General features: G+C 42.7%; 1 protein-coding gene across 1 annotated transcript in view; it reads right to left on the bottom strand.

Moving 5' to 3' along the window:
- Positions 1 to 8,558: 8,558 nt before the first annotated feature.
- The window catches only part of trpm4a (transient receptor potential cation channel, subfamily M, member 4a), a 34,966-nt gene continuing 17,707 nt past the window's right edge, over positions 8,559 to 25,817 (bottom strand). Inside the window, exons 9-28 of the mRNA XM_074655086.1 lie at positions 25,569 to 25,671; positions 24,619 to 24,737; positions 23,204 to 23,506; positions 22,640 to 22,741; positions 21,779 to 21,907; positions 21,436 to 21,565; positions 20,052 to 20,197; positions 19,779 to 19,891; positions 18,107 to 18,211; positions 17,960 to 18,006; positions 16,857 to 17,083; positions 16,478 to 16,593; positions 16,225 to 16,357; positions 14,610 to 14,784; positions 13,586 to 13,751; positions 13,311 to 13,492; positions 12,506 to 12,638; positions 11,211 to 11,283; positions 10,567 to 10,660; positions 8,559 to 9,206 (exon numbers count right to left, since the gene is read on the bottom strand). Of these exons, the coding sequence (XP_074511187.1) occupies positions 9,181 to 9,206; positions 10,567 to 10,660; positions 11,211 to 11,283; positions 12,506 to 12,638; positions 13,311 to 13,492; positions 13,586 to 13,751; positions 14,610 to 14,784; positions 16,225 to 16,357; positions 16,478 to 16,593; positions 16,857 to 17,083; positions 17,960 to 18,006; positions 18,107 to 18,211; positions 19,779 to 19,891; positions 20,052 to 20,197; positions 21,436 to 21,565; positions 21,779 to 21,907; positions 22,640 to 22,741; positions 23,204 to 23,506; positions 24,619 to 24,737; positions 25,569 to 25,671 (2,622 nt within the window). The 3' untranslated portion in view covers positions 8,559 to 9,180. The remainder of the gene's footprint in view (positions 9,207 to 10,566; positions 10,661 to 11,210; positions 11,284 to 12,505; positions 12,639 to 13,310; positions 13,493 to 13,585; positions 13,752 to 14,609; positions 14,785 to 16,224; positions 16,358 to 16,477; positions 16,594 to 16,856; positions 17,084 to 17,959; positions 18,007 to 18,106; positions 18,212 to 19,778; positions 19,892 to 20,051; positions 20,198 to 21,435; positions 21,566 to 21,778; positions 21,908 to 22,639; positions 22,742 to 23,203; positions 23,507 to 24,618; positions 24,738 to 25,568; positions 25,672 to 25,817) is intronic.

Genomic DNA, 25,817 nt, shown 5'->3' with positions numbered 1-25,817 from the left:
ACCTGTTTAGGTTTGAGAAAGATCATGACTATGGCCAATAAACTGTGGTTAAGATAAGTTTAGGTTAGACAACTAAAACATCAGGGAAAGATCATGGTTACATTTAAGATTACAAAATGCCAACATTGGTCGCTTGTCTTATGATGCTAACTCAAGTCTCCAGCATGAAAGTTGGAGATGCTACATGCCCATCCACCACCCTGACCTTAACGCCGGGGTGTGCTTGAAACAAATTACTTCGTCCAACCATGGCTGAAGGCAAAAGTATTTATAGCTGTTCCTTTTCGGACAGGGGGAAAGCTTGCGGTCAGAGGGGGGCAAAACATAGTAATTGATCAAAGAGGAATACCATTTCTCTAAATAACAGTCCCTCCTTTAAGATATTCATGGTGTTGCATTCACTTGTACATGTAGAAAGTGACAGAAGTAGTCTCTTTTTTCCCACCTTCATACACCAGGCCAGTCACTCTGTGATGTGCACGTGAATGTCAGATTGTCAGTTTCGGAAAGTTGCACAAATTGTTGGACACAGGCCTGGGCATTTATAGTTAACATTTATAGTTAGCGGTGCTCTGCACAATCCACACAATCCAGTCCAAATGGGGCTTAATTCCTAGAGACACTGGCCTGAGATATCTCATGATCTAATGGGCAGATTGCCATGCAATTTGCATGATTTTCCCCCCTATATCCTTTAATCCATTTCAACAACCCTATGATCTTTCGCTTCCCTCAGGACAAACACTTAGCTCTAGGTCTAGCTAGAGCTTTGTTCTGCCCAACACAATCGTATTGTGAGGTGTAATGTAGCAAGTATAGGGGCCACCAGTGAGGCCTCAGACTGTTGGTCTTCCTAATCATTATTCTGAGCTACTGGGCCATTATCAAAACCAAATCCATACATCCATTAACTGTATCCGCTTATCCTATTCAGGGTTGCAGGGGGGGCTGGAGCCAATCCCAGCTGACATTGGGCGAAGGCGGGGTACACCCTGGACAGGTTGCCAGACTATCATAAGGCTGACACATAGAGATAGAGATAGACAACCATTCACGCTTACAGTCACACCTGCGGGTCAACAATTAACCTAACCGACGGAAGCCGGAGAACCCGGAGAAAACCCACGCTGACATGCAAACTCCACACAGAAGGGCCTATGCCAGGTTTGAACTTGCGACCCTCTTGCTGTGAGGCAGCAGTGCTAACCACTGTACCACTATCAAGACATATTCTGTCCTATACCTCCAGTATCGCCACCATGCTGATACAGCCAGTACAGTGCATGCACGACCAAGGGTATAGGCCAAAGCCGGACACTGATCTCTATCCCATCTTCTTGCCTGTCCCTCCCCCTACACACTTCCCCCAAAATAAATGGATTTGTGCAGGGAGGAGTTGACAACCACTCTATTTAAAACCACACACTGCAAGAGTCAGTGTAATGTGAGCCTCTTTGGCTCTGTCTGTGTGGGACCAGCACAGTATCCCCACACCCCCTCTCAGTTCTCACCTACACACACATGAAGAAAGAGGTCAATGACAGGAACCTCTGAAACACCTCTTAAACCCAACTTGACTCAAGTCAATAAATACATCTACTTGTTTTTCAATAATGCTGTGATGCCAGTGATAGTTTTCGAAATCCATTAACCACATTTCTGTATTTCTGCACACACAAATGCTACTTTAAAATTATAAGTATTTTATTCAAACTGAATTGACGCATCTTTTGATTTTACTTTTTTACTACGTTTACATTCGATTTTGGGGTCAGTTAGGGTCAAGTTTTGGTAAAGGTCTCACTGGTGTAATTGTATCAGTCCTGGTTGAATGATCTATAATCTTTGTACATATCATAGATAAAGTCAATTACATCATTAGTGCTGGAACATGTCACAGCTCAGATTTTCATTTCCAGTCAGCCAGGACACCAAGACTGAGAGAAAATGAAGGCCTGTGAGTTGTTCTTAATGTGTTGTAGATTATCATGAAGTCCCTCAGTCAAATAAAACAGGGGCACCAGATGATTGCACAGCCAACCAATCCCAGCCTGGCACATTTGACATAAAAGCTTAAGAAAGCACATCACTTTTGGGACAACGGCACACGTTTGACACAAGTTCCTAATGAAGTTTCTAACGGTGATAGACCAGTGGCTGTAAGAAACAGCTGAGTCTCAAAGAGCAAAGGACAAAATGAGAGAGGAGATCAGATCGAGATGAAGACTGCAAAGTGGCTGAAAGTGGAGATGAGCTCAGACATGCCAAAGACATTTCTTCTCTCTTACTTTGGACCACTGACTCTGCCTGCATTGACCCACTTTACCAATGGAGTTAACTACTACTACTGTTTAATTCCTCCTTCCCGTACAGTCTTAAAGAGACTCAGTTTGGAATAATAGCAGATCTGACATTTTTACCCGTCTGCTTTAGCTTGGGGCAGATGTTGAAACCCGAATAAAGATCCTAACACAGGACCTCATTTAACCTTCATGTCTGGGTAAAAAAGAAAAAGAATATGTTTTTATTTTTGGTGTCGGACAGGGTGCCGTGGGGTAAAGAGATGACAGCAAGTGCAATAACCCATTCATCAACCGGATCTGACATTCTCCAGCAGGACTCATTTGCCTCCCTGAATCTGATCCAGTGCCACATCCAACCCAAACTCTTTCCATGTAGGGACTGTCTAAAGTAGGAAATCACTTTCCACGATACAGTTACCCAAGGGGACTGTGTGTGTGTGTGTGTGTGTGTGTGTGTGTGTGTGTGTGTGTGTGTGTGTGTGTGTGTGTGTGTGTGTGTGTGTGTGTGTGTGTGTGTGTGTGTGTGTGTGTGTGTGTGTGTGTGTGTGTGTGTGTGTGTCTATGTCTGTGTCTGTGTATGAGTATGTGTGTGCATGCATGTGTGTGTGTGTGTGTGTGCGTGTGTGTGTGTGTCTATGCATGAGCTTGAATCTTCTCACTCCTGTTTCAAGTTTCAAGATTCAAGCTCAGATGTAGTGCTGGCTGGCTGAAGATGAACTAACTATCTACTGATGAATACTACTTTTTTGTATTCGCACCGGGTCTGCACTGGTACCTACTGCCTCCTGGAAACAGCCATATGCTTGGACTCTTAAGTTCGACAAAGCTATACAGCCTTTCTTGTCTACTTGACTCTTATATGTTACCAGTCTAATTGCCAGACGTATAAATAGATGGAAGCATATACAACCTGGAATAGTGTTAGTTCTAGGTCTAGCTTCAAGCAGTGTGGGTGGTGACTGACTGAATCCTGTTTTCCTCTTGGGGTTTTCCCGTAGTTATATGTGCTCGCTGCTGAGACCATTCAGTACTACAAACCTGTATACTCGACTCAACCTGAATCGACACGATTGGCTGCTGATATCAGCTCTCGTACAGACTTTCTGAACCTCAACACTTCCCGTACATGCCAAACAGCGGTATGCCGAAGAATACTGAGGCCGACTGGGAGCTTTTGCCTTACCATATTTGTTCATGAGTCGTCAGACAGTAGAATCAGTCCTTGCTAGCCTGTTTGCCTGTTAGACTGTGAGTAAAATTTCTGATGGAGTTTGGAAAGACTCACATCTGCAGTTTGGTTGATACTATAGATAGTTCTTTTGGTGTTAATAATTGTTTTGCATTTTGATTTATAAATGAAATCTAACTTTTATTGTTTCCAGGTCATTTGTTATGTCGCTACTGTCATGACATTTGTATTATTTAATAATAATCGACATGTAGCATCAACACAATTACCACAGTAAGTCCATCTGTACCGTCTCATGCATGGACTCGCAGCGTGCATGCTCAAGATTTTAGGGGTCACGGGATGCAGCGAAACAAGGCAGAAGCCAGGCTCTGAGCTCCCAAAAAAGCAATATTCTCATCCTAATTGTGAACTAAACTGGAACTAAGTGTGGCCACTTGCAAACAAGACAACAAGACAAAGGAGGAAACAAGATTTGACCATGAAACACAGCCCAAATACACAGCCTCCTTCAACAACCAAGACCTCAACGCTCCTCACTCGCCCCACGCCCCATTCTGGAGTCCAACCTACAACCCCTAATCGTTCGCCTTCTGAAGTACCAGGACAGTGAGATGGCACTACGCTCCACAGCCATCACATCACAGGAAAAGGGAGCAATACTACACAATTGAGTAACACTGAAGTTTTTCCTGGACACAAGCGCTGGTATGGCTTAATGAAGAAAGGAGTTCAACCGGGTGAAGAAAAGACTGGTCTCCAAGAACGAAGGTCATGATATTGTAACTCTAGTTCTATATTCACAGGTGGATCTTTCTACTGGACTCTATGGTTAATACTCTCCTCCAATCACACGCACGCATTCGCCCACTGAAATTTGCATAAACCGCTGTCTACTATTCCACACCCTCTTCAAGGAGCGGCTCAGGAGCCCTCTACTGGACTCAATGGGTACACTGGGTGGAGCCCGATGAATGCATGTCCTGCCTGCGTGTTTAACATAACATGCCAATGCACAAACTGGGCGAAGCAGATACAACTTTGCCTTCCTGTCCCCCGCATCGGGGGAAAGACAAACACCATCCAGTTGTATAACCCTAGACGTGAAAGAACTCCTACGTTCTTGGGAACAAAGGAGGGATTTGGTCTGACGGTAGCCCTGCTGCGGTCACCACAAAGCAGCAAGCAACTAGGGTGCACCGTCAGGGTGGTTAGTTCACACAATCACTTAGCTGAGGTCAGTGCAAGCAGGAAAGCTGTCTTGAATCACAGCGCCTTCAGAGAGGAACGCCCCAGAAGTTCAAAGGGATCTTTCCCCAAGGCCTCGAGCACCAATGGCAGTTCCCACTGTGGGGAGGACGCACGCATGACTGGGCGTTGCTTCCTGACCCCCTGGAAGAAACGCTTCAGGAGAGGGTGGCCAAAGACTGGTCTGGTATGGCTGCTGCATACACTTTGACAGTGGCCTGAGACAGCCCTCTATCCATCAAAAACTGCAAAAAGGAGAGAATAGACCCAACTTCACAGGACAAGGGGTCTAGCCACCACTTTTCCCTCCAACAGGCAGTGGTGGATCCCATTCTTGTTGCCTGAATGGTCTGCACAACCAGTACAGACAGTCCAGCCCTCCTCAGCCTGTCAAGGCTGGGCCGCCATCATCTGAGTCATTTCTGCATACCACGGTGCTGAGCGGTGACGTGGGGCTACCAGAATGACCGACAACTGCTGCTTCCTCACTGTCTCTAACAGGGGAAGGATGAGATAGAGAGGCAGAAAGGCGTAAAGCAGCTTTCTTGGCCATAGCATGTGCGCAAACGCATCCACCCCCAAGGGCGGATCATCGTGCCGTACCCGGGATAACCACAGCGGACAGTGGGTGTTGCGTCAGTTGACGAACAGATGCACCACTGCTCCCCTGATCCGGGAATATGGAGAGCCTTCAGAAACAACACATGCTCTGAGGCCCACAGCCACATGGTCTCCGCCATCCTCAACAGGGCAGTGGACAGAACTCGTTGTTGGTACTCAAAAACAGGTATCAGTATCCTGAAGTATTGGGGGACCAATAATACTGCCTGTAGCTTAAGGAGGTTGATGTGTCGGTCCTGCATCAGGGCCACACACCACCTACCACTCTCCCCAGGCAGGTCTTGAACACCGTGACGTAGGAGGTCACTTGTCGGTGTTCCCTGCAACAGGTTTTGTGGGGACCCCCAGTATTGCAGGTCATCCTGTACTGAAGGGGGAATTGTAAGCAAGCGAACCTTGTGCTTCCTGGCATCCAAGAGAAGGCTGGCAAACCACCTCTGCAGGCGCTGTATGTGTAGGAGCCACAGTGGTACCACTGGATGGGCAGCTGCCCTAAACCCCAGCGCCTGCAAGACAGTCAACGCCGTTACTGTTACACTCCGCCGAAGTTACAAACTGCCTGCAGCAGGGCCGTCCGTCTGTGGTCCGACAGAGCAACCCGCAGCCTGCACGCGTCGATCCCAACCCCCCAGATACTCCACCTGTTGGTGTGGTATAGGGGCTGCTCCTCTTTCAGTTGATTGTGAACCCCAATTTGGTTAGGTGTAAGATCAATTGGGCCATGTGGAATATAGCCCATTCTCCAGACTTGGCGATGACAATGAGGTAAAAGAAGACCTTCATGCTTCAGTCATGCAGCGGGTGAAGCATCGTGTCCACACATCTGCTAAAGATCCTGCGGGGATCCAGGGCAAAGCTGAACGTCAGTTTATTGGGGACAACAGACACAGCCTGTTTCTGTAACATGTCCTGGATCTCTGCTAAGAGGTAATCCATTTCCATCTGGGAGGATAGATTCACCTCTTTAACGCCCCTAAACGGAGGAGGACCGCTGTAGAACTGGAAAAAATAACTCAGTGTCCCTCATTTCCATTCAGCTAACACTCAGATGTGTCGGCACTCCTCATCTAACTGTGTTAGAGGACAAGTGACCAGCTGTGGGGAGGCAGCTAGAAAGCTGTAATATCCTGTCTCAGCCCTCACAGCTGCCAGACCTTCCAAAAAGGGAAGGTTGGCCCATGCGAGACCGATATAGAAAGGTCCAAGCTGGAGATATGTCATAAAACTAGGGTTACAACACCTTAACCCTTGTTCAATCCCCTCGTCTTCTGCTTTTGATTTTGATGGTCAAAATCAAAGGCTAATTTTGATCGTGAGAACCCAAGTGCATTTGCTCATATAGGAGGCAGAGGAGGCGCTGTCCAGCGTCCAGCGCTGCCTGGACTTATATACTGTGGTTATGCACGTAGTCAGTAGCCATGTCCTGATTGGCTGGCTACGTTTATACAGACCCCAGTGAGCGAATGCGTGTGTGTGATTGGAGGAGGGTATTACCCATAGAGTCCAGTATAGGGCTCTGCCTGTGCTTATAGAACTAGGGTTACAATATTGTAACCTTTGTTACATGGGCTGGAGGAAGGGACAGAGAGCAAGGGCAGGCAAAACAACCAACCAACTATGGAATCCTCATGAAACTATGCATCTGTTTAATTGAACAAGAGAAATTAAGAATGATATTGTGCATTAAAACAGTTGGTTCTGGGCTCCTTACTAGCTGTGTTTACATTCAACTGTCAAGCAAATCTTAAAAGTGACTATTTTTTAACTTTCAGAAATGCTTGTTAACAGCGACACCTGTGGCCGTGAAGTCAACGAAAGTCAACGTCGGACTCGCGCTTGCTCGCTCTAAATATACCTGAACGAGCATCGCTCAAAACAGTGATGCGACACACGTCAACTAAAAGCACAATATCACTCTATATTTCAGCTGCTTGGCAGTAATGTTAGCTGACCAGACGAAGGTCTCTCCATGAATCAATGCTTGCTTTTCCTGCTCGGCGGGTCGGTGCCAGGGTTGAGCAGGAAGAGAAACGTTACCGTCTCCGACCGGGTGCCGGTGATAACGTTTCTCTCTGCGGAGCCCTGTCACGTCACAAGACACGGGAAACCTCTGTTGGTCTGGAGGAGCTGCAGCAGTTATTTCTGCACAAACGTCCACTAGATTCACTAGATATTCTCAGAGCTAAACTAACTCTTCTGCAGTGTGGAGTGAGCGCGTGTTCACGTCTAGAGGTGGAGCGAGACAGCGAGAACGCGCGCGCTGTCTGCTGAGTGAAGGCAAGCAGGCAGCGGAGCAGAGGCTCCGGCAACACGCGAGCGCAGATATGCGAGCGCACATGTGTCCCGACCCGGTACATTTATACGCTTAAAAAGTTACAAGCAGTCCCTTTAAGTGAACTTTTGAAATATCGCAACAAAGAAATGTGAATTTGGCGCATTTCCATCAACTGGTTTGGAGTGAATAAACCAGGCTGCATAGTTTCCTCAGTAGTTGGCGCTATAGGCTATGTATTAAGCATGGCTGTAATCCATCAGTAAACAGAGTAGAAGAAGAAATAGCGGTTGTGAACCAAAAGAAAAAACAAGTCACCTTAACCGATTTACGAGAGAAAAAAGGAGAGATCTCGGTCAGCTAGTATTGATCATGTTGTCATCATGCTTTCCGGAGGCAAAGACAATATAAACATATACCCGGGAAGACGCCAACAGCGGAAACAGCTGATCAGTTATGTGAGTTAAATGTTCGCTGCGACAGAATTCATTTGGCAAAGGCGTTTCTGTATACCTTTTACTGCATCAACTCTTTTTCGACAAAGTAAAAAACCAAGCGAGCGTAAAAACTTCTTTGCGATTGAGCAAGTTTGATCGAATTTTGCCCCTTTTTATTTGATGTGAATGCATACATGGCAAATGGTGAAAGATCTGTGTTTATTTTGTAGGGAGAAAGACAGGTGGGAGTGATTTTGGACACAGCCAAAGCCATGTTATGGCACTTTTTATTAGCAGAGCCACAGTGAGCTAGTTAGATAAGGTGATGCAGGAGGAGCCTCACACCTCCGACACCTTTTATTGAGCCATCCTCTCATATGGAAAAAAAAACATTTGTGCCATTCATGCCTACATGGGCTTTAATTCCAGATTCTTACTATGCAGCATAACACATAACACAACCATTGACTGAATATAATTCAGTTCAATTCATCATGCTTTATTGGTATGAATATAACAGGGACAATATTGCCAAAGTGTCAAGTAATAATGAGATTATAAAAAAAGAACAAGGTACAATTCATAAACAATAACACAAACATTACATAACAAGCATAACGAACACATTGTGTGTGTTTAACAATATAAGTGACGGGGGAAAAAAATATGGAAATTTGGTATTAGAGATTTAGAATAGACCTTCTATCTGGCACTTATATTATATATTCCTTTATTATATATTATATATGACAGGTATAATTTGAAACACACATTCATACTGCACTGTATTAGTCGAAGTTGATTTATTTCCCTACTTGTATCTTTATTTTAAATATGGATAAATGAAGTGGATAAAAAAACAGGGTGCAGACTGGAAAGCAGAATCAAAACAATGAGCTAAAAGAGGCTAAAAAGCTCTGAGGGAAACTACAGAGATGGTAATTCTTTCGACCACCTGAATAGCAAATACAGTGCACTTTGACACAATGGCCCTGAGTAAACTCTGTGTGTGTGTGTGTGTGCGTTACACATAGTGTGTGTGTGTGTGTGTGTGTGTGTGTGTGTGTGTGTGTGTGTGTGTGTGTGTGTGTGATCATGGAGTTCAGGGGGTCAGCTTGGAGAAAGTGGAGTCAGATCTACAACAGAAGAAAAAAAAACTATTATTATTCCCAGATAGGATCCTTCAACAAGACAAAAGAGTGATTCTCTAAGAGAATGGACGAATCATTACAGGCTGGTCCAGATGCTACAGGCACAGCACCTCTGGGAGATTAATATGTATCTACAACTAATGGCTAATCTGATAATTTAATTATACAACAATTAATTATAATATAGTGTTATGTTTTCATCCGATTTGGATGCAAATTTCATCACATCTTAACCTCTTCAACATTATTGTCTTTCAGAGGCCGTAGTAGGCTCAGTAATGCCAGTTAGAGTGAAGATACTGGTATCATAATAAGCTTGATAACTTTCTAGGATCTAAGTCTCCCCTTTACAGACATGCCCACTTTATGCTAATCCCATGCAGTTTGGGGCAAAAACCATGCAGTTTTTTGCATTCAGTATAAATATGGCTATTTGGCTTTTCTAAAAATGGCATGTTTGAATATTTCTACATACTGGGGTCCCTAAACAGTCTCTGGAATCACATAAATTGGGTATCACTGTGAAGCTGACACTATTTTGGATTCAATGAGCTCAATTGTATTTATGTGTGATGATGTTAGTCCCCCATAGTAGCCATTTCATTGTAGTGAGACCATATTTTGAAACTGACCTGTGGCGACCTCTAGGATAATCACAGCCTCATGAAACTTTACAACCACAAACTAGAGACCTAGAGCATTCAGAGGACGGATAGCTTGGAAGTGCTCGCCATCCAATTGCCGAAAAATGCAATCCTTGCAGAAATCTCCAAATGTCAAAAGGTTTTTGATACCGAATCACAGCATGAATTGTTCTATGGTGTTCCTCAAGGTATTGGTGTCCTAATTTTTTACTTTTTTTTTTTTAATCAATTCTTGAGTGGTAAACGATTTTATTACATTTATCACCAAATCTGTGTATTATCAACCCAAAAATTGCTGCAACAACCTATGAGACATAATTGAGCATGGGAATGGCCATCATACACTTCAATCATAATGTTCTAAGCCCTCATACACTCTAAACTTTTCAACATTTGAATATAGGCGCTGAACCAAAACACAATGTTTATTACAGATTTACGACTAGAAAAACAGTGCTGAGCTGCATCTGTATGGTTCAGATAACGTACACCACTTCTATGTGGCGTAAACTGCTGACCTGCCATCTCCCCCTAAAGACCCCCTGTCACCCCTAAAAAAGACAAAAATAGCTCTATCATATGAAAACCTGTTGGATCGTCTGACTGCTCATGTTGCCTGTATACCAATGAACTACTGAAAACAAAAAGACGAAACAGAACTTTCTTTAAGAGGTTATGGTTTAGATGTCCAGTGATTTTACCTCTGAGGAGCGGAGGGGGACGGCCAGCCTTTATCAGATTACTCTGAGACAGAGCGTCTGTCATCCAGGAGAGGGCGCTGCAGCAGTACTCCAGCTGGGAGAAAGATACATGGACAGATTGATGAGTGCTGAGTAGGCAGAGCTGACAGCTGCAGGGAAACCAGACACACCGGGCACACACACACGCACACACACGTACACACACACACTCTCTCTACACTCAAATATATACTCATATCTATCCATACATGAGAGATTGTACACAATGAAACAAAGTAGCACCTACTGTCAAAATAGGTGGGCTCTTTTTATTTGATCTGGACTTAATGAGGAAAATGCCATGAATAAAAATAATAATAATAATATTGTGGCCAAAATGAATGGTAAAGACTTGGAGCTGCAGATGGACAACCTGTCAAATATTCAGTTGTGGCTCTGGGATAAAGAAGCCTCTTGCTGTGATAGCTGTTTCCTAGTAAGGGATATCTCAAAATTAAATACAAAGACTCTGTAAAAAGAATTCTTTGGTAAAACAGCACCATGTTCTCTGGCCTTGAAAAGAGCCTGGATATAACTGATGATGACTGGTACAGATTAGGCTCACTAGATCTTTCACTAAGGTATGCTGGTGTCAGTGGACTAACCTCTGTCTCCAGCAGCCGCAACCTCCGGTCGTGGTCACGGATCTCTGCCATCTGCTTTAGCACACTGTCCACCCTGCAGAAACAAACACATGTAAATAATCCCGCTGCAAGCCTCAGCTAGAATGTCAGTCCGAGTTCAGCTCAGTTCAACAAGACGGAATGATCACAACAAGGACTTCAGAAATTTCTATAAGTAGGAGACACAGTAAATGTATAACCTCAATGAAAGGTGTGATTACATTTTTGGTCAGTGACATTTAATATGAACACATAATATATATATATATATATATATATATACACAAACATTAGAAAATCACTAAAAATAACTGTGACCAGGATATTGTAAATAGTATTACTATATAGAATGTGGTGAGCAGGAAATTTTACAATGGAAAAATAAACTTGTCAGTGTTTAACTATGGAGACACTGTTTCTCTAACATATATGAGGTTTCTGTGTGATTATGTTATTAGTTGACATATAGGCCAATATCAATATATTTAATCATTTAATGTTGATGTATTGGCTGGGTTTGTATGTTCCACATTTCTGTTTGTCAGTCTAATTTAATTACCTATCTTACTTATCCAAGGCCAAAGGCCTAGGAAGGAGGTTATGCTTTCACTGGCGTTGGTTTGTTTGTTTGTCCGTCTGTCCGTCTGTTAGCAGGATTACTTCAAAAGTTTGTGATGGATTTGAATGAAATTTTGTGGAGGGCTGGAGTGTAGCACAATGAACAATTCATTCGATTTTGGCGGCGATCCGGATTCAGGATTTTTTTTAAGGATTCCGATCAGCCTGAGCATTAAGACCACAGGGTATAACACATGCGCAGTGTATTTGATGACGAGTTGATGACGCGTGAACCCCGCCTCCTTCCTTCTGAGAGCAGAGAGATACGTGTGTGGATGTGTGGCGAGACATTGAGGTGCGGGAGCTGCTGGCAGTCCACGGTGAGAAAGAAAAAAGCGGTAGATGACGGGATGAGAGACAACGTAGTGTAACGTTATACAGACATAACAAGGCTGCTGAATGAGAGAGGCATCCGCCGATACGTTACACGGAAACACACCGTGTTAATAATAACAAGCCGACCACCTCACGGTACCGCCAGCTGTGAGCTGTGATCTGTTTTTAAAGTCACGAACCTTGGCGGAGGTCTGCGCTCTCCGAGTGCCATTCTAGTTGTATATGTAATGAATGGTTAGGTCTAACCTTGAGAAGGAAATGGCTCTTCCACATTCACATTGTTAACATTAGATAAAGTCACAACAATAACAAGGGCAACTTACTTGACAGATGTATATTTAAGTCGTGCTGTGTCACTCTCCCTTTGCAGCTTATTCTGAGCTGAGAGGAGGTTTTCTTTCTGGATAGCCTCCCATGTGTTGAGGCGGCTGGCCTTCCTGCCCCGCAGCTCCAGAACTGAGGACGGAGAAGATCAGTAAATTGACTGGAATGAGGGCAAAGATTAGAAAGCACACATGGATGCACATTGTTTGTGGATATCCGTGGGAGATCCTCCACCAGTTGGAGACTGGTACCCAAAACGGGAACACATGCTGTGCCTGTGAGCCATTGTGGACAGATGCTCAAACCCCACCTCAACTGGATCCTTTCAAAGTGAAGGAGCATGCTTCTGTTCTGACTTCTTCCTAGTTACCTGAGCCCCCTGCTCTTTCCTTAAAGTCCAATGTATGATAGGACTAAATTTGTCCTGGGCTCAGCACCCTTCTGTTCCTGAGCAAGTCAACTAATCTAGAATGCATCTGAGGTATACCAGTTGTTTTCCTTGAACACAGAAATCTAAAAAACAGTATCGCTGACAATGTGGAACCTTGGTGGAGCCACACATCATCTGACAAACAACTCTACATGCTACCAAGAATGCAGAGACAGCTCTCTCTTCTTGGCTATAAAAGGGAGCAGGAGCCTGACTTTGGTCCAACTGTCCTGGCATCCCAAGAAGACACAGCTGTACTGTAGGTCATCTTCACTATAGTTTTTCTTACCGCTCCATCCTTTCCCTACTAAATGCTGCCAAATCCTCCTTTTACTCATGTCCTCTCTTTTCATGGTGCACTTGCTACCCCTCACCAAAGTGTTTGCTTTTGACTGATGGAATTTGGCGGATGTATCTCTTGACGAAAAGGTGTAGATGTGAGATGATGATGAAGGGCGGTGCGAGGCAGGGCCTCGAGTGGTACTCCACAATCAGGTTGTGACGCTGGAACTTCCAGTAGGTGTCGCTGCGCTCCTGCACTTTGGAGAAGGTGTAGCTGTAGACAGGAAAATTGAAAATCGCATTATGAAAAATAAAATGCTTTCCTATGCTGTACAACATATAGTTACAAATCATTGTAAATGAGTACCTGAACATAGCGATGAGCAGGTTGACCAATACTATGTTAGTGAACAGCAGGTAGATGACAAGGAGGATGACGACCAGCCAGTTGGCGTAGGTGCTCATACAGGGCTCCTCTCCTGCTTCGATTCGTGCGGCGTCGTTTGTACAGTTTATGTCCGTCAATTTATCAGCTAGAAGGAAGACCAGTGAAAAGGTCCAAAACAACATGTGAGGATCTATGCAACACATTTACAAGCACAGTCCTAGCAGTCAAAGTCCTATACACTGCAGGTTATTAGACCTAATCTTATGTGATCTAGTGCAACACCTTTATTAAGCTTCTAATATCCAGCTTTTGCTGAGAATGTGTTTATTCGATTCTGTGGTCATTGTGCAGCTGTTGTGGTGTTAAATCACATTGAAAGGCCCACTTTTTGGGGCAAAGTATGAGTAACACCTTTTAATTTAAGGCAATACAAGCTTCATAATATATGATATAATACAACAAGGGCTTTATTAAGGTAGGATTCATTGCATTGTATTGGTTTGCATTGTATTTAACTAAGTATCGTTAATAATCTGGCTAGAGAGTGAATACAATCAGGATTAAAAACGATCCACTTTGGCTCAATCCAATAAAGTATACACTGTCTAAGTGAATTTAGGATTTTTTTATTATTATATCATTAATTATTACACTTTTTTGTACTGTTTTATGGACCATTTTCTTTTCTGCAGAAAATTATATTCATGTTGCATATTGTTAAACCAAGTGGAAAGGCACATCTTAAGAAAGGCTCTGCGTATTTCTTTTTTTTGTCTTGAGAAGGTCGTGCTAATCTTTAAAGAAAAAAAGTGCGTATTATTCATTTTAAAGAACTGAGATGAATTAAATAAAACGAAAGCTTTAGTTTTCAGAGGTTTGAATTTCAAATTGACTTTGACCGAAATTTCTTTCATTACATCTAATTCAAACATGGATGACACTGAGGCAACCAAAAGGTTTTCATTGTGCTTGAAAGAGATACTGTAGAGACTGAGCAGCTCACCGTCCATTTCATTTATGGGTATTTGTCCAAAAATGTGCAGGTATGGTCTGTAGAACACTCGGCGGAATATCCAATCGGGACGGGGATCGTACGAGTAGAGGAGGGCCTGATTGGCCACTCCGTAAGCCATGAGCCAAATGGCCAGGAAAAACAGGAAGAAGAAAACGTCCTTCATCTGAGGGAAACGAAGAGAGATCAAACGTAGATGATATTGTAGGATTAGCCACGGTGATGACTGCACATGATCCGTTTTAATGACATGTAAATCATGATTGTGATGAAACACATTAAAGTATGGCTGTACTTTCATCAGAATTGTCATCTGGACCAAATAGTTATGCCATACACTCAAAACAGATATTGAAGGCTTTACCTTCTCAGCTACAACCGCCCCAATGTTGTTCATCACATCATACTATAGCTACTGCATAAATGTATTCAAGTATTTGCAAGGTTATCTTCAAGGAACCCTAACTTTCTGTTAAACAACTCTTTGGTATGACTGATGTTTCTGTTTCACATTGCATTTTCATTCATTTGTATGTTGCCCATAGATCAGGGGTCATCAACCTGTGGCTGCGGAGCCACATGCAGCTCTTTAGCTCCTCTCCAGTGGCTCCATGTGGATTTTTAAAAATGGAAATGAATGGCTGTTTTTTGTTTACATTTTCATATTTATTTATCATTGTTGTAGGTCTATGGTACGATGGAGTATTAGGGCCACATTGAGGGAAAAAAACAAAAACGGAGATTTCGAGAATAAAGTCGTAATATTATGAGAATAAAGTGTAATGGAAAATTACATTGTATGTAATGATGTCTCTTTATGCAACAGTGGAAAGTTACTGTCTGTGTGCTCTTCGTCTCATGTAGTGGGAAAGTACTGAGTGTTGACTTTTACTGGGACACTGTCTGAGTAAAACAACTCCTCATCTGTGCAAAACAACTCTTTTTCTCACAGTCCCTGTTGTAGATTTCTATATAGTCACATTGTAATAATCTCCTGCAGTGCGTTCTTCTGCGGACTTTGTGTGACTCTGTATAACCAGTGCCTCTTCTTGCAAGAATAAAATACAACAAAGACATTTCATCTGTTCGAGATCCTTATTTCAACGTTCATTAGGACTCATCTCGGAATATTAATTGAATTTCCATTACAATTGTCATATTATAAAGTAGTAATTTTGTACGTGTTATTTAATTTTTTCCTCATAAAGTTATAACTTTATTCTCATAATATTAGAACTTTTTTTCTCCTACAGTCATGACTTTATTCTCGTAATATTACAACATTTCTTTTCATAAAGTTATGACTTTATTCTTGTAATATTACGACATTTCTTTTCGTAAAGTTATGACTTTATTCTTGAAATGTCAGATTTCTTTTCCCCTCAATGTGACCCTAATACTCCGTAGTACATTTGCACTTGGGCCCTCACTGCATTAGACTTATATACTATACACTTAGACTATAAAAAGTGTTACCTTCATCGCAATGCTCAAATGTTTTGCGGCTCCAGACAGGTTTTTCTTCTTTCTTTTTTTTTGCCTGAAATGGCTCTTTTGATAGTAGAGGTTGCTGACCCCTGCCTTAGGTTGTTTCGTGTGCACTCACCATTTTGCCAACAATGATGATCTTCGGCCCAAGATGTTTGTGGATGGCAAAGATATGGATCAGACGTAATGTGAAGACCATAAAATCTATGGCCATCACGGCTCGGCCAAACTCATAAGACCAGGGAAACATTCTAGGAAACAAAACAGTGCGGTCAATATGTCACGCAATATATTCATTCTCATTGTCTGCACAAATACATAACATCCAGAGTTACATTGGTCAGTGTAAATTCTTCTGTCAGAGGAGTCACCTGCAGCACATAGCCAAAGCGAAGAGAGCGATGGCTGTGAGATCACACTTGTTCCACACATCCTGGATGTAATTCTTCATCCTCTGGAGAACAAAGGTGCTGCCCACAAAGAAGGTCTGTCAACCAGAGTGAGAAGACTCAAGATATTGTATACGGATGGATGTGGTTATCTGTGCAGTGTACAGTGTGTGTCTGTGTCAGTGAGAGAAATGTGTATTTTAGGTGATGTGGTTACCAGTTAGCGTTCAGCGCTGACGCTGAAGTTTGAAGGCTTATCAGACACCAAAATACTGCAGAGTGGTTTATAACTATTGTAAAAAAGCAAAGTAGAACTATGTGCCGATATGTGTGTGTGCATGCTAATGTGTAAACAACCAACCTGCCGAATCTCTTCGCACACTAAGGTGAAAACCCAAAAGTAAAGCACAAATTCCGGCGTGGCGGGGCCGTTAGGGGGTGGGGGCTTGAAGTCCACCAACAGAACATAGGCAAACAGGCAGAGGAACAGGAAGTACAACAGCACATTGCCAAGGAATGAGGTGACGGGGGCGAACCAGAACTGTCTCCACCGTGATACAATAAATGGTCTCTTGGAGTTGGATGAGTCTGAAGTAAAAGAGAAGTCAAAGAATGAAAACAGGAATGATTCAAAGATGTCAACAACCAGTCATACAAAATGTATTACCACAGACACTCAGCGGCCAACATTCTAGGTACACATGCTTGATAAACAACTGTTGGTGATGCTTTGAGCATCTTAGGAAAAGCTGTCCTCTTGCAATTTTTGTGCACTAATGTCAATATTTGAAGGGTGACTTCAGTTTGCTTCAACCTGGACCCTATTTTCCCATGTTTTTGAGTTTAAGTGACAAATGGGGACACATTTTTAAATTGGTCCAGTATTGACAGATAACGCTGTAACAAAGTTTACGATACTGTAACCCCAGTTCTATAAGCACAAGTGGAGCCTTCTACTGGACTCTATGGGTAATACTCTCCTCCAATCATGAGCATGCGTTCGTCCACTGAATTTTGCATAAAGAGGTTGGGACCCCTAGCCAACCCATATAGAACGCAACTGATCTGGGTAAAGCCATGGTATTTAAAGCTGCAGGGGTCAAAAAGACAAACAGTAGACACCTTGCACGCCACATTTCCAGGGTCATCAAGGGGCACAGGAACATGTATGTGTATCATACCCACAGGAGGGGTCAGGTGCAACACAACTGACTTACACACCCCACCCTGTTCACCAGTCCAGCATGACAAGTCCAGGAAATAGAACCATACTAATGGACAAGGTGTCGATCATGACGACAAACTCGTGCCACCGAACAAGGCCGCCGAAACTGCATCCAGTTGTATGATCCTCGAAGGAATATCCAAGAAGCATCAAGCAACTGGGGTGCACCGAAAAGGCGGTTAGCTGAGGTCTATGCAAGCAGCAAAGCTATCTTGAATGACAACGTGATTCAAACCCACCTTTTCGGTTTTCCTTCATAGCCCTGAACTCTTCAGCGTCTTCCTCACTGTGACCCCAACAAAGAATAATGGGTTTTTGTTACAACTGAGAAGGAAACCCATCATACAACCATTTATGTTATATATGTTGTATGTTTGTATTTTTACTTGTGTATAATGTCAGCAAGGGAGTAGACGGTGGCATCATTCCCATCCAGACTGTCAGTGTCTCTGCAGTGGTGGACCTCAGACTTATCCTCCTCCTCTTGTTCTCTGTAACATGAACACACACACACACACACACACACACACACACACACACACACACACACACAACCCGACATGCTATCTTGTCAAACCATTGAAAGAAATCTGAGTTACATAATGTTGTATGTGTTACTCTCAATTCTTGAGTCATCTAGGTCAACACAGAACACATACAACAATGTGTCCAAAATCATTCCCTTATTTACAGAGCCCAGGAATGGCCACAGAAAGAGAGTTTAATATTGACGCGGAAGGGTTTACATTGTAGTTAATGGAAAGCCCAGTGTCTCTTACTGCAGTTAAAGGGTGCTTTGTGTGTTGGTATCGAACACCGACGGCCGTGACAAAGCATCAGTCTTTGACACCCTGGGAATGAGAACGGGCTGGTAATTTACACTACATAGTGCATTCATTTGACACTTTGGGAAAATAACATCAATTGTTGGAAACTAAAATGTGTGGTACAATATTAAACTGACCCTTCGCTAAGACACGCCCCTCCACTCCTACTACGTCAAACTGTCAGAGCTGCATGGAGCCATGGATGTATTAAGAGAACTGGATACAGCGTCGGAGGCGGGGCCCCATTCATTCCTATGAAAGTTGCTCAGTGGTGCACGAAGCCAAAATAGCTCGGCTTCCGCCTGTGCTTATAGAACTCGGGTTACAATATCGTAACCTGTGAAGACGGAAGTTTATTTCAAATTTGCCACGTCGTCCCTGAGTCCAAAACTGACCCTAGAGGGATACCTAAACCAGGGATCAGCAACCTTTACTATCAAAAGAGCCATTTTAGGCAAAACATTTCGTAAAAAAATCTGTCTGGAGCCGCAAAACATTTGAGCATTGTGATGAAGGTAACACAGTTTATAGTCTAAGTATATAGTATATAAGTCTAATGCAGTGAGGGCCAAAGTGCAAATGTACTACGGAGTATTAGGGCCACATTGAGGGGAAAAAAATCAGAAATTTCCAGAATAAAGTCATAATATTAGGAGAAAAAGTTGCAATATTACGAGAATAAAGTCATTACTTTACGAGAAAAAAAGAAAATTCGTGAAATTGCTACTTAATGATATTATGATTTTATTCTCGTAATATTCCGACTTTTTTCCTGTAAATTTCTGACTTTATTCTCTTAATATTCCGACTTTTTTCTCATAAACTTATGACTTTATTCTCATAATATTATGACTTTTTTTCTCGTAAACCTACGACTCTATTCTCGAAATGTCAGATTATTTTTTTTTCCTCAATGTGGCCCTAATACTCATACCGTCGTACCATAGACATACAACAATGATAAATAAAAATGAAAATGTGAACAAAAAAACAGTTATCATTTTCATTTTTAAAAATCCACAGGGAGCCACTGGAGAGGGGCTAAAGAGCCACATGTGGCTCCGGAGCCGCAGGCTGCAGACCCCTGACCTAGAGCGTCATAGTTTGAAGCGTAGGGCAACTGACCAAGATGCGGTATTTGACGAGATGGGATTGAGAACGCGTTGGATGGAATCACATTGCAAACACACACAATCACACAGCACAGCATCAATATTGACCGAACACTGACCTGAAGCTGATAAGGTCTGTGTAGATGAGAGGGGGTAGGAAGAAGCTGAGAACCAGTTTCCAGACCTCAGTACTTCTTTCCATGTCACCCCACCAGATCTGAGACAGCAAGGACTACAGCAGAGAGCAGCACTGTCACCACAACAGCATTACACTCACTGATTAATTTACACAGTCTGTTTCAATATCAGCTGTCATTTTAATACTTGGTTTAAGCCTGGCATCTTTACCAGTCCGTTAAATCCTACTGTTGGTAGGAGAACAGCATCTCTACCTGAACACCATCGTGGCTGAAGAACAGGCGGGCGTCAGCTGCGGTGGCCATCTGCAAACACGTAGCACCGCCCCACACTGGAGACTTCCGTATGAGGAGGGTGAAGGAGCGGCTCTCACTGTTCTGGTAACACTCACCGAATACATCTGAACACACAGAATGATATCATTATTTTTCTTCTTCATACTGGCTAAAGATACAGATTTAAAGCTTTTCTAGGTTGCTAAGTGACAGGGTTTCATCTTTTATTTCAAGTATTTTTTAGGGGCATTTTGTGACTTTATTACAGTAAATGAGGGATACAGAAATACAACGAAGGTCTCGCCGAACTCAAACCGGGGACCTCAAGCCACCGGGATGCCCTGGGCTTCAACTTTTAGATAAAAATAAATATTAGATGTATTTCTTAACTGCTCGTTAATTAAATGAATGGACAGTTACGGGGGCTATCCATTGGTTTACTGTACAGGTATGATTTGGTTGTTACTTTAGTTTATAGCTGATACAGAATGGCTAATTAAAAGGAGCATATAGCTGTGAATTCAGTGTAGGGAATTGCATCTCCCACAGAAAATTGAATAGCTTACACTTCTTGTCACATGACCCCTGGGTCAAAGAACAAGTCCTACAGGACACTAATGGAAAAGATTAGTGACAACTAGCCAATTTAATGGCTACAACCACCCTTTTAAGGATCAGTATCCCAGGGTCAGGATGATCCCTAGACTTCATCAAGGACAGGGAAAAAAGCTGACTCTGTAATGCAAAATTGAAGGTTCACTAATTGATGCTAAGTTCAGCTAACAGTATAGGAAAATAGGAAATGATAATTTGACATGCTGATTTTGATGCAGCAATAATAGATACTGAAGTAACAGGAACAAAATGACAAAATGCAAGTAGAGAGGCTCATACATCATGAGTCTGTCGGGGGGCTGGTTTGTCTTTTGCATTCCTTTGACAGAAACTGAGACCACTAGGTGACCTGTATTCATTTTCTTTACATTTACTTCAACTTTCTATGCATAGAAAATATTTAAGCAATAGCTCAAGACAGGCCGTGGTCGCTTCGCGTGGGGCCGAACAACGCCCCTTAGCTGTGATATAATCACAACATATTACGGCCTGAAGTGAGCTATTGTGAGGTAGACATTACTCCACTATATCTTTACATGGCAAATAGTTGTTTGCTGCTATATCAATGCTTTGGATATCATATAGAGCACCTTTAAATTCTGTTATTTAATATAAATACTGATTATTTCTGATAGCCCAAACTTGAGTGCAATCACTCTATGTCACCATAAATACAAATACAAATCAAGGCATTCACGCTCCATCGACTTGAGTCCACACATGTAGAGCAGCTTGTGGTCTGACTCACCGTGTGCCAGGTCCTCAAACTTCTGTGCCAGTTCCTTCATGGCTAGCTTGTTCTCAGTCTCACTCTCCAGCTTAGAGAGCTCCCTCAGTATCTTACAGCCACCCAGAGCACTCAGCACCGACTCCCCTGCCTGACAAGGAAAATGAAACCAAATTTGATGGCAACTTTGTGACATCAGTAAAGTTTACTGTAGTGTGCTGCTAATGCTTGTTCTCACAGCAACCTTAAAATGTCATCATGTAACCTTGACAGTGTCATTTGAACACAGCCAATTCTTAAAGACTACAACTCTGGAAATAAAATGCCTTTAGTGAGGTTGTGGAATATCACATGTGAGTCTCACCATCTCCCAGAAGTAAACGGCCATTTCACTGCGGTTCTGCAGGACGGCCCAGATGAAGAGGGCCGCCCAGGGTGAGAGACAGCGCTGGTTCCGGTACATGCACTCCCCCAGCAGCATCTTATTGACTTGCTGAAGGCAAGGCAAGACAAGACACAAGGGACAAGACACAAGGGACAAGACAGTGAGGGAGTCACATCTGAATAAATATCTTCTCTCTTATTGCTAACAACCATCCATTAGTACATATCTATTTTTAAATTGTGCCACTGCCAGCAGCTTTTTCTGATGTTATCAGTGACTTTGTATGAAGTGAAAAATACATTTTTATGAAGTAGCTTCAGTGTCTCTTTTCTGGTCATTTAAAAAAATCCCAGAAGCATGACTTCATCTATGGGAAGATGTGTTTAAAGCTGAGTAGGCCAACTGCAGTCCAAATTCAAGACATTGGAGTCGTGGTCCGTCCGCTTTTTAGATCGGGTAGAATCTAATGTTAACGTTATCTCTGTTGGTCCAGTTCGTTTGCTAGCTTCCATGGCTGCAGAAAGCTGTATTTGTATGCCAATTTTTTTTTTTATATGTGGCAATGGGGTGTCGAAATGGGCAGTGGACGGGATCATAATACAAAAACAGATGTTTCGGACCGGAATCGAAGTTTCAAAGGAGAACCTACTGGCTTTAGCATGGTTGTCGGTTTCTTTATTCTCTGATGACATGGTCATTTTATGATTTATTACAGTAAATACTATTACTAAATTATAATAGATGAGAAACAAGCGACAGGTAAGCTCACTTCTTCAGATTTTCTTTATTTTCAAACTACAAACGCCACAAAAGGTGCCCGGAGTTCCCCCACTCACTGACCTTAAGAGCTCTCCTGGTGCTGGTGCTGTGGTTCAGGCCCAGAGGTCCATAGTAGAAAGGCTGACAGACATCACCCAAAAGGTCCCACAGCAGGCGGGATACCTGCAAGCATCACCACACATTTCACTACTATACTGCATACAGAGCAAAAGTGTTTTCATGTAATGACACTTGATATTTAAAGGAAAACAAACAAAATCAATTGCAGTTTGCTGTGTTTCTAAATAGTTGAATCTCATGTATGCAAGTCTGTTTACATGATCCGAATTAAAAGATTGGGGTAGATTAAGTGAAAATAAAACAGGCACACGTGATGCTCAGCCTGACTTTGTTGCTACATTCAGTGACTTCTCAAATCACTGAATGGTTTGGTGAGGATGAAAATGATTTGACTAAATATGTTATGGCCTTCAAACTCACCAGATCTCAACACCCATCACCATCAACACCATCATCCACTCACCCATTGTGCACCGATAACAACGTACTTAAACCTGCTATTAATCCATCTTATAGGTTCCTTCTTTCTACTCCTTTCCCCCTTCCTCCCTTCATCTTCCTCACCTCATACAGGTTGAGCTCCATTGCTGAAGCGGATCCGGTTAGTGCACTCTGAGGACACCTCAGCGGTACCGCCGCAGCTCCATCCAGGTTGGGCAGGGATCCAGCCAGGCCCTGCCTCTCGCTCAGACGCCTCTGGAGTAGAATGTAGGCCAGCGAGCTGTCTGACAGCGAGCGGTACAAGCTTTCCAAGCGCTCGTAGGTCAGGTAGTCCAGAATGTTCAGACCGTTCTCGCAGAAGAGACGCACAAAATGGGGCTTGTCGTTGATCAGTGCATCTGTCATGGAGTCTTCAAGGTCGTCATACTTAAAATATGAATCAGCTCATCAGCATCATGTGATTGAAGCATGCAAAAAATACATTTTCTAATCACTTTCTGTAGCATAGCCTCCCAGGTTTTGTACTCTTGCAATGCATCGAGTGAAAGAAAAATAAAGGCACTGCCAATAAGCTCAACTAAGCTGTGCACTATACTAACCATGTGAGGTCAAGTAGTTGACCAGACAGAAAGCATATTAGCTATATTTAGCTTTTGATACTTTAGTAACTTCTGTGGACTACTTTAAATTTCCATTAAAGGAGCACTCCACGAATCAAAGTCGGTTTACTTATCGTGAGGAGCACTTGTGGATTTACCAGGCAGGAAGGAAGTATCTTATACATCGAAATACTAGTGAGGCTTTAGACTTTTAACATTCACCTGAGGCCTGTACTACGAAGCAGGATTTGGGGTTAGGGAGGTAACTTCAGGGTTAACCCTTCATGGTTTTCCGTCCTACGAAGGTGGATCACTTCTTACCGGGGTAGATCGCCATGGTAACTGATGCTGAACAGCTAACCTGCTCCGGAGCAGGTTATGTTCCAGATAAGAGATCCACTCGTATTAAAGCACCGCCTACATACCAATCAGAGCTCTGTGAGGTGATCGTATGATAATATTACACACATATGAAGAAGTTACAGTCATAATCCAGACTAAAAACAACACAGTTTAAACCGACAAATGCAGGAAGGACATCTGGATTTATGATGTGGGTGTTTACAGCTTTGAATTATGTTTTTATATTTATTTTCTTTCTTACTCTCAAGTCTGTTTCACACCGTCGGACAGTAGACTTGTCCATGTCTGTGATTGGACATATGCTGCAAACACCGCCCCGTTCATGTGAACTCGCTCACAGCCAGATTGAGAAACCCTGGGTTGATTTACAGAGTTGATAACCAGCGTCGTAGGACCGCTTAGCGTGATCTTGTTTGTTAGGGTTAGTTAAGCCAGATAACGAGAAAATACCCTGGGTATGTTGAACTCGCTTCGTAGTACAGGCCTCTGGTCGTCCTTGTGATATCCCAAGTCCTTGTTCATGGCCAGGTGTATGGATGTATTTGTCATTTATTTGTCATTCAGTTTGACTCTGACCTTCCATTGTATGTCTCCATTGAAGAGCTCGGTTTTGGCGATGTCCACTCGGTTCCAGGCCACGGCCAGTTTCAGCTCCTCAGTGTACTCTCTGGCTTCACTGGACACATGTTTACTAGCTGAAGACACACACACACACACACACACACACACAGAGAAAGCAACATTTACATGTGCTGTACAACAGCGGAGACTGGATAAATCAAATTGGGCTGTGTTGTGTCTTTCTTTGTCTTAGTGAGGGGGATATGTGGCTTAAGGGGGCAGGGTCAGAACTGATGTCACACACTGGGGGAGTCTCATAGCAAAAATTGAGCTCATGATATGTTGGAAGCTAAGACACATTCACAAGCATGTAGACACACAGACCGCATTGTCCAGGAGAGTTTTTTTTCAACAAGATCTCACAAACCTGGTTAACAGTATGAAATCTTCTAGCCCACTTTACATTTTACCTTTTTTTTTTTTTCTTTCAAAAATATTTAATTGAACAAACTACATTGAGCACAGAGGGAAAAAACATTAACAAATAGGCCTCTTTGTCCCATCTCCCTAATACCACCCTCTCAACCTCCAGATACAGCAGGAAGATAACCACCTCTGGAACCTCTGGATACTCTCGGGAGAGTAGATAACATTTAAAAGCGGACGAATATTAGAACAAGAATGGCGATTGGAAATAAAAACCAGAAAAAATTATATCAGGTCAGAGATGGGAGCCTAAAAATGTGGCAAAATTGTGGACTTTGGAACACCTATTAGGGATGGCCATCGTGTCATTTTTAAAATCTATTTATATTTTAGGTGTTTTTATTTATTTATATATGTTTGTACTTTTCTTGAGTCTGTGATTCATATATGTTGTCTCTCTGCCTTATTTTTCGTAGTCAAGCATTTTGTGACTCTTTAAAGGTGCTACAGTATATAAATAAACGTATTCACTGACTTACCTCTAACAAGGGATTTGAGGAGAACCGTATCAAAATCATCAGAACCCTCCTGTTCTCCATCGAAAACAGTGATGAACTCTCTGTTTTGATAAATATTCAGAGCCTATAGACACACAGAGGTTGTGGAAGAAAATGAACAAAATCAATGTTTAGAGAAACTTTCATTTCATACATCACAAACATTTACATAACCACAGAAACTCTGGGCAGATTCAATTGGACTATAGAGCCAACGTGCCAAGCCCAATA

This window comes from Sebastes fasciatus, chromosome 13, assembly GCF_043250625.1.
Source record: "Sebastes fasciatus isolate fSebFas1 chromosome 13, fSebFas1.pri, whole genome shotgun sequence".
Lineage (NCBI taxonomy): Eukaryota > Metazoa > Chordata > Actinopteri > Perciformes > Sebastidae > Sebastes > Sebastes fasciatus.
The sequence above is the reverse complement of the archived record's forward strand: the minus strand, read 5'-3'. Positions and strand labels throughout refer to the sequence as shown.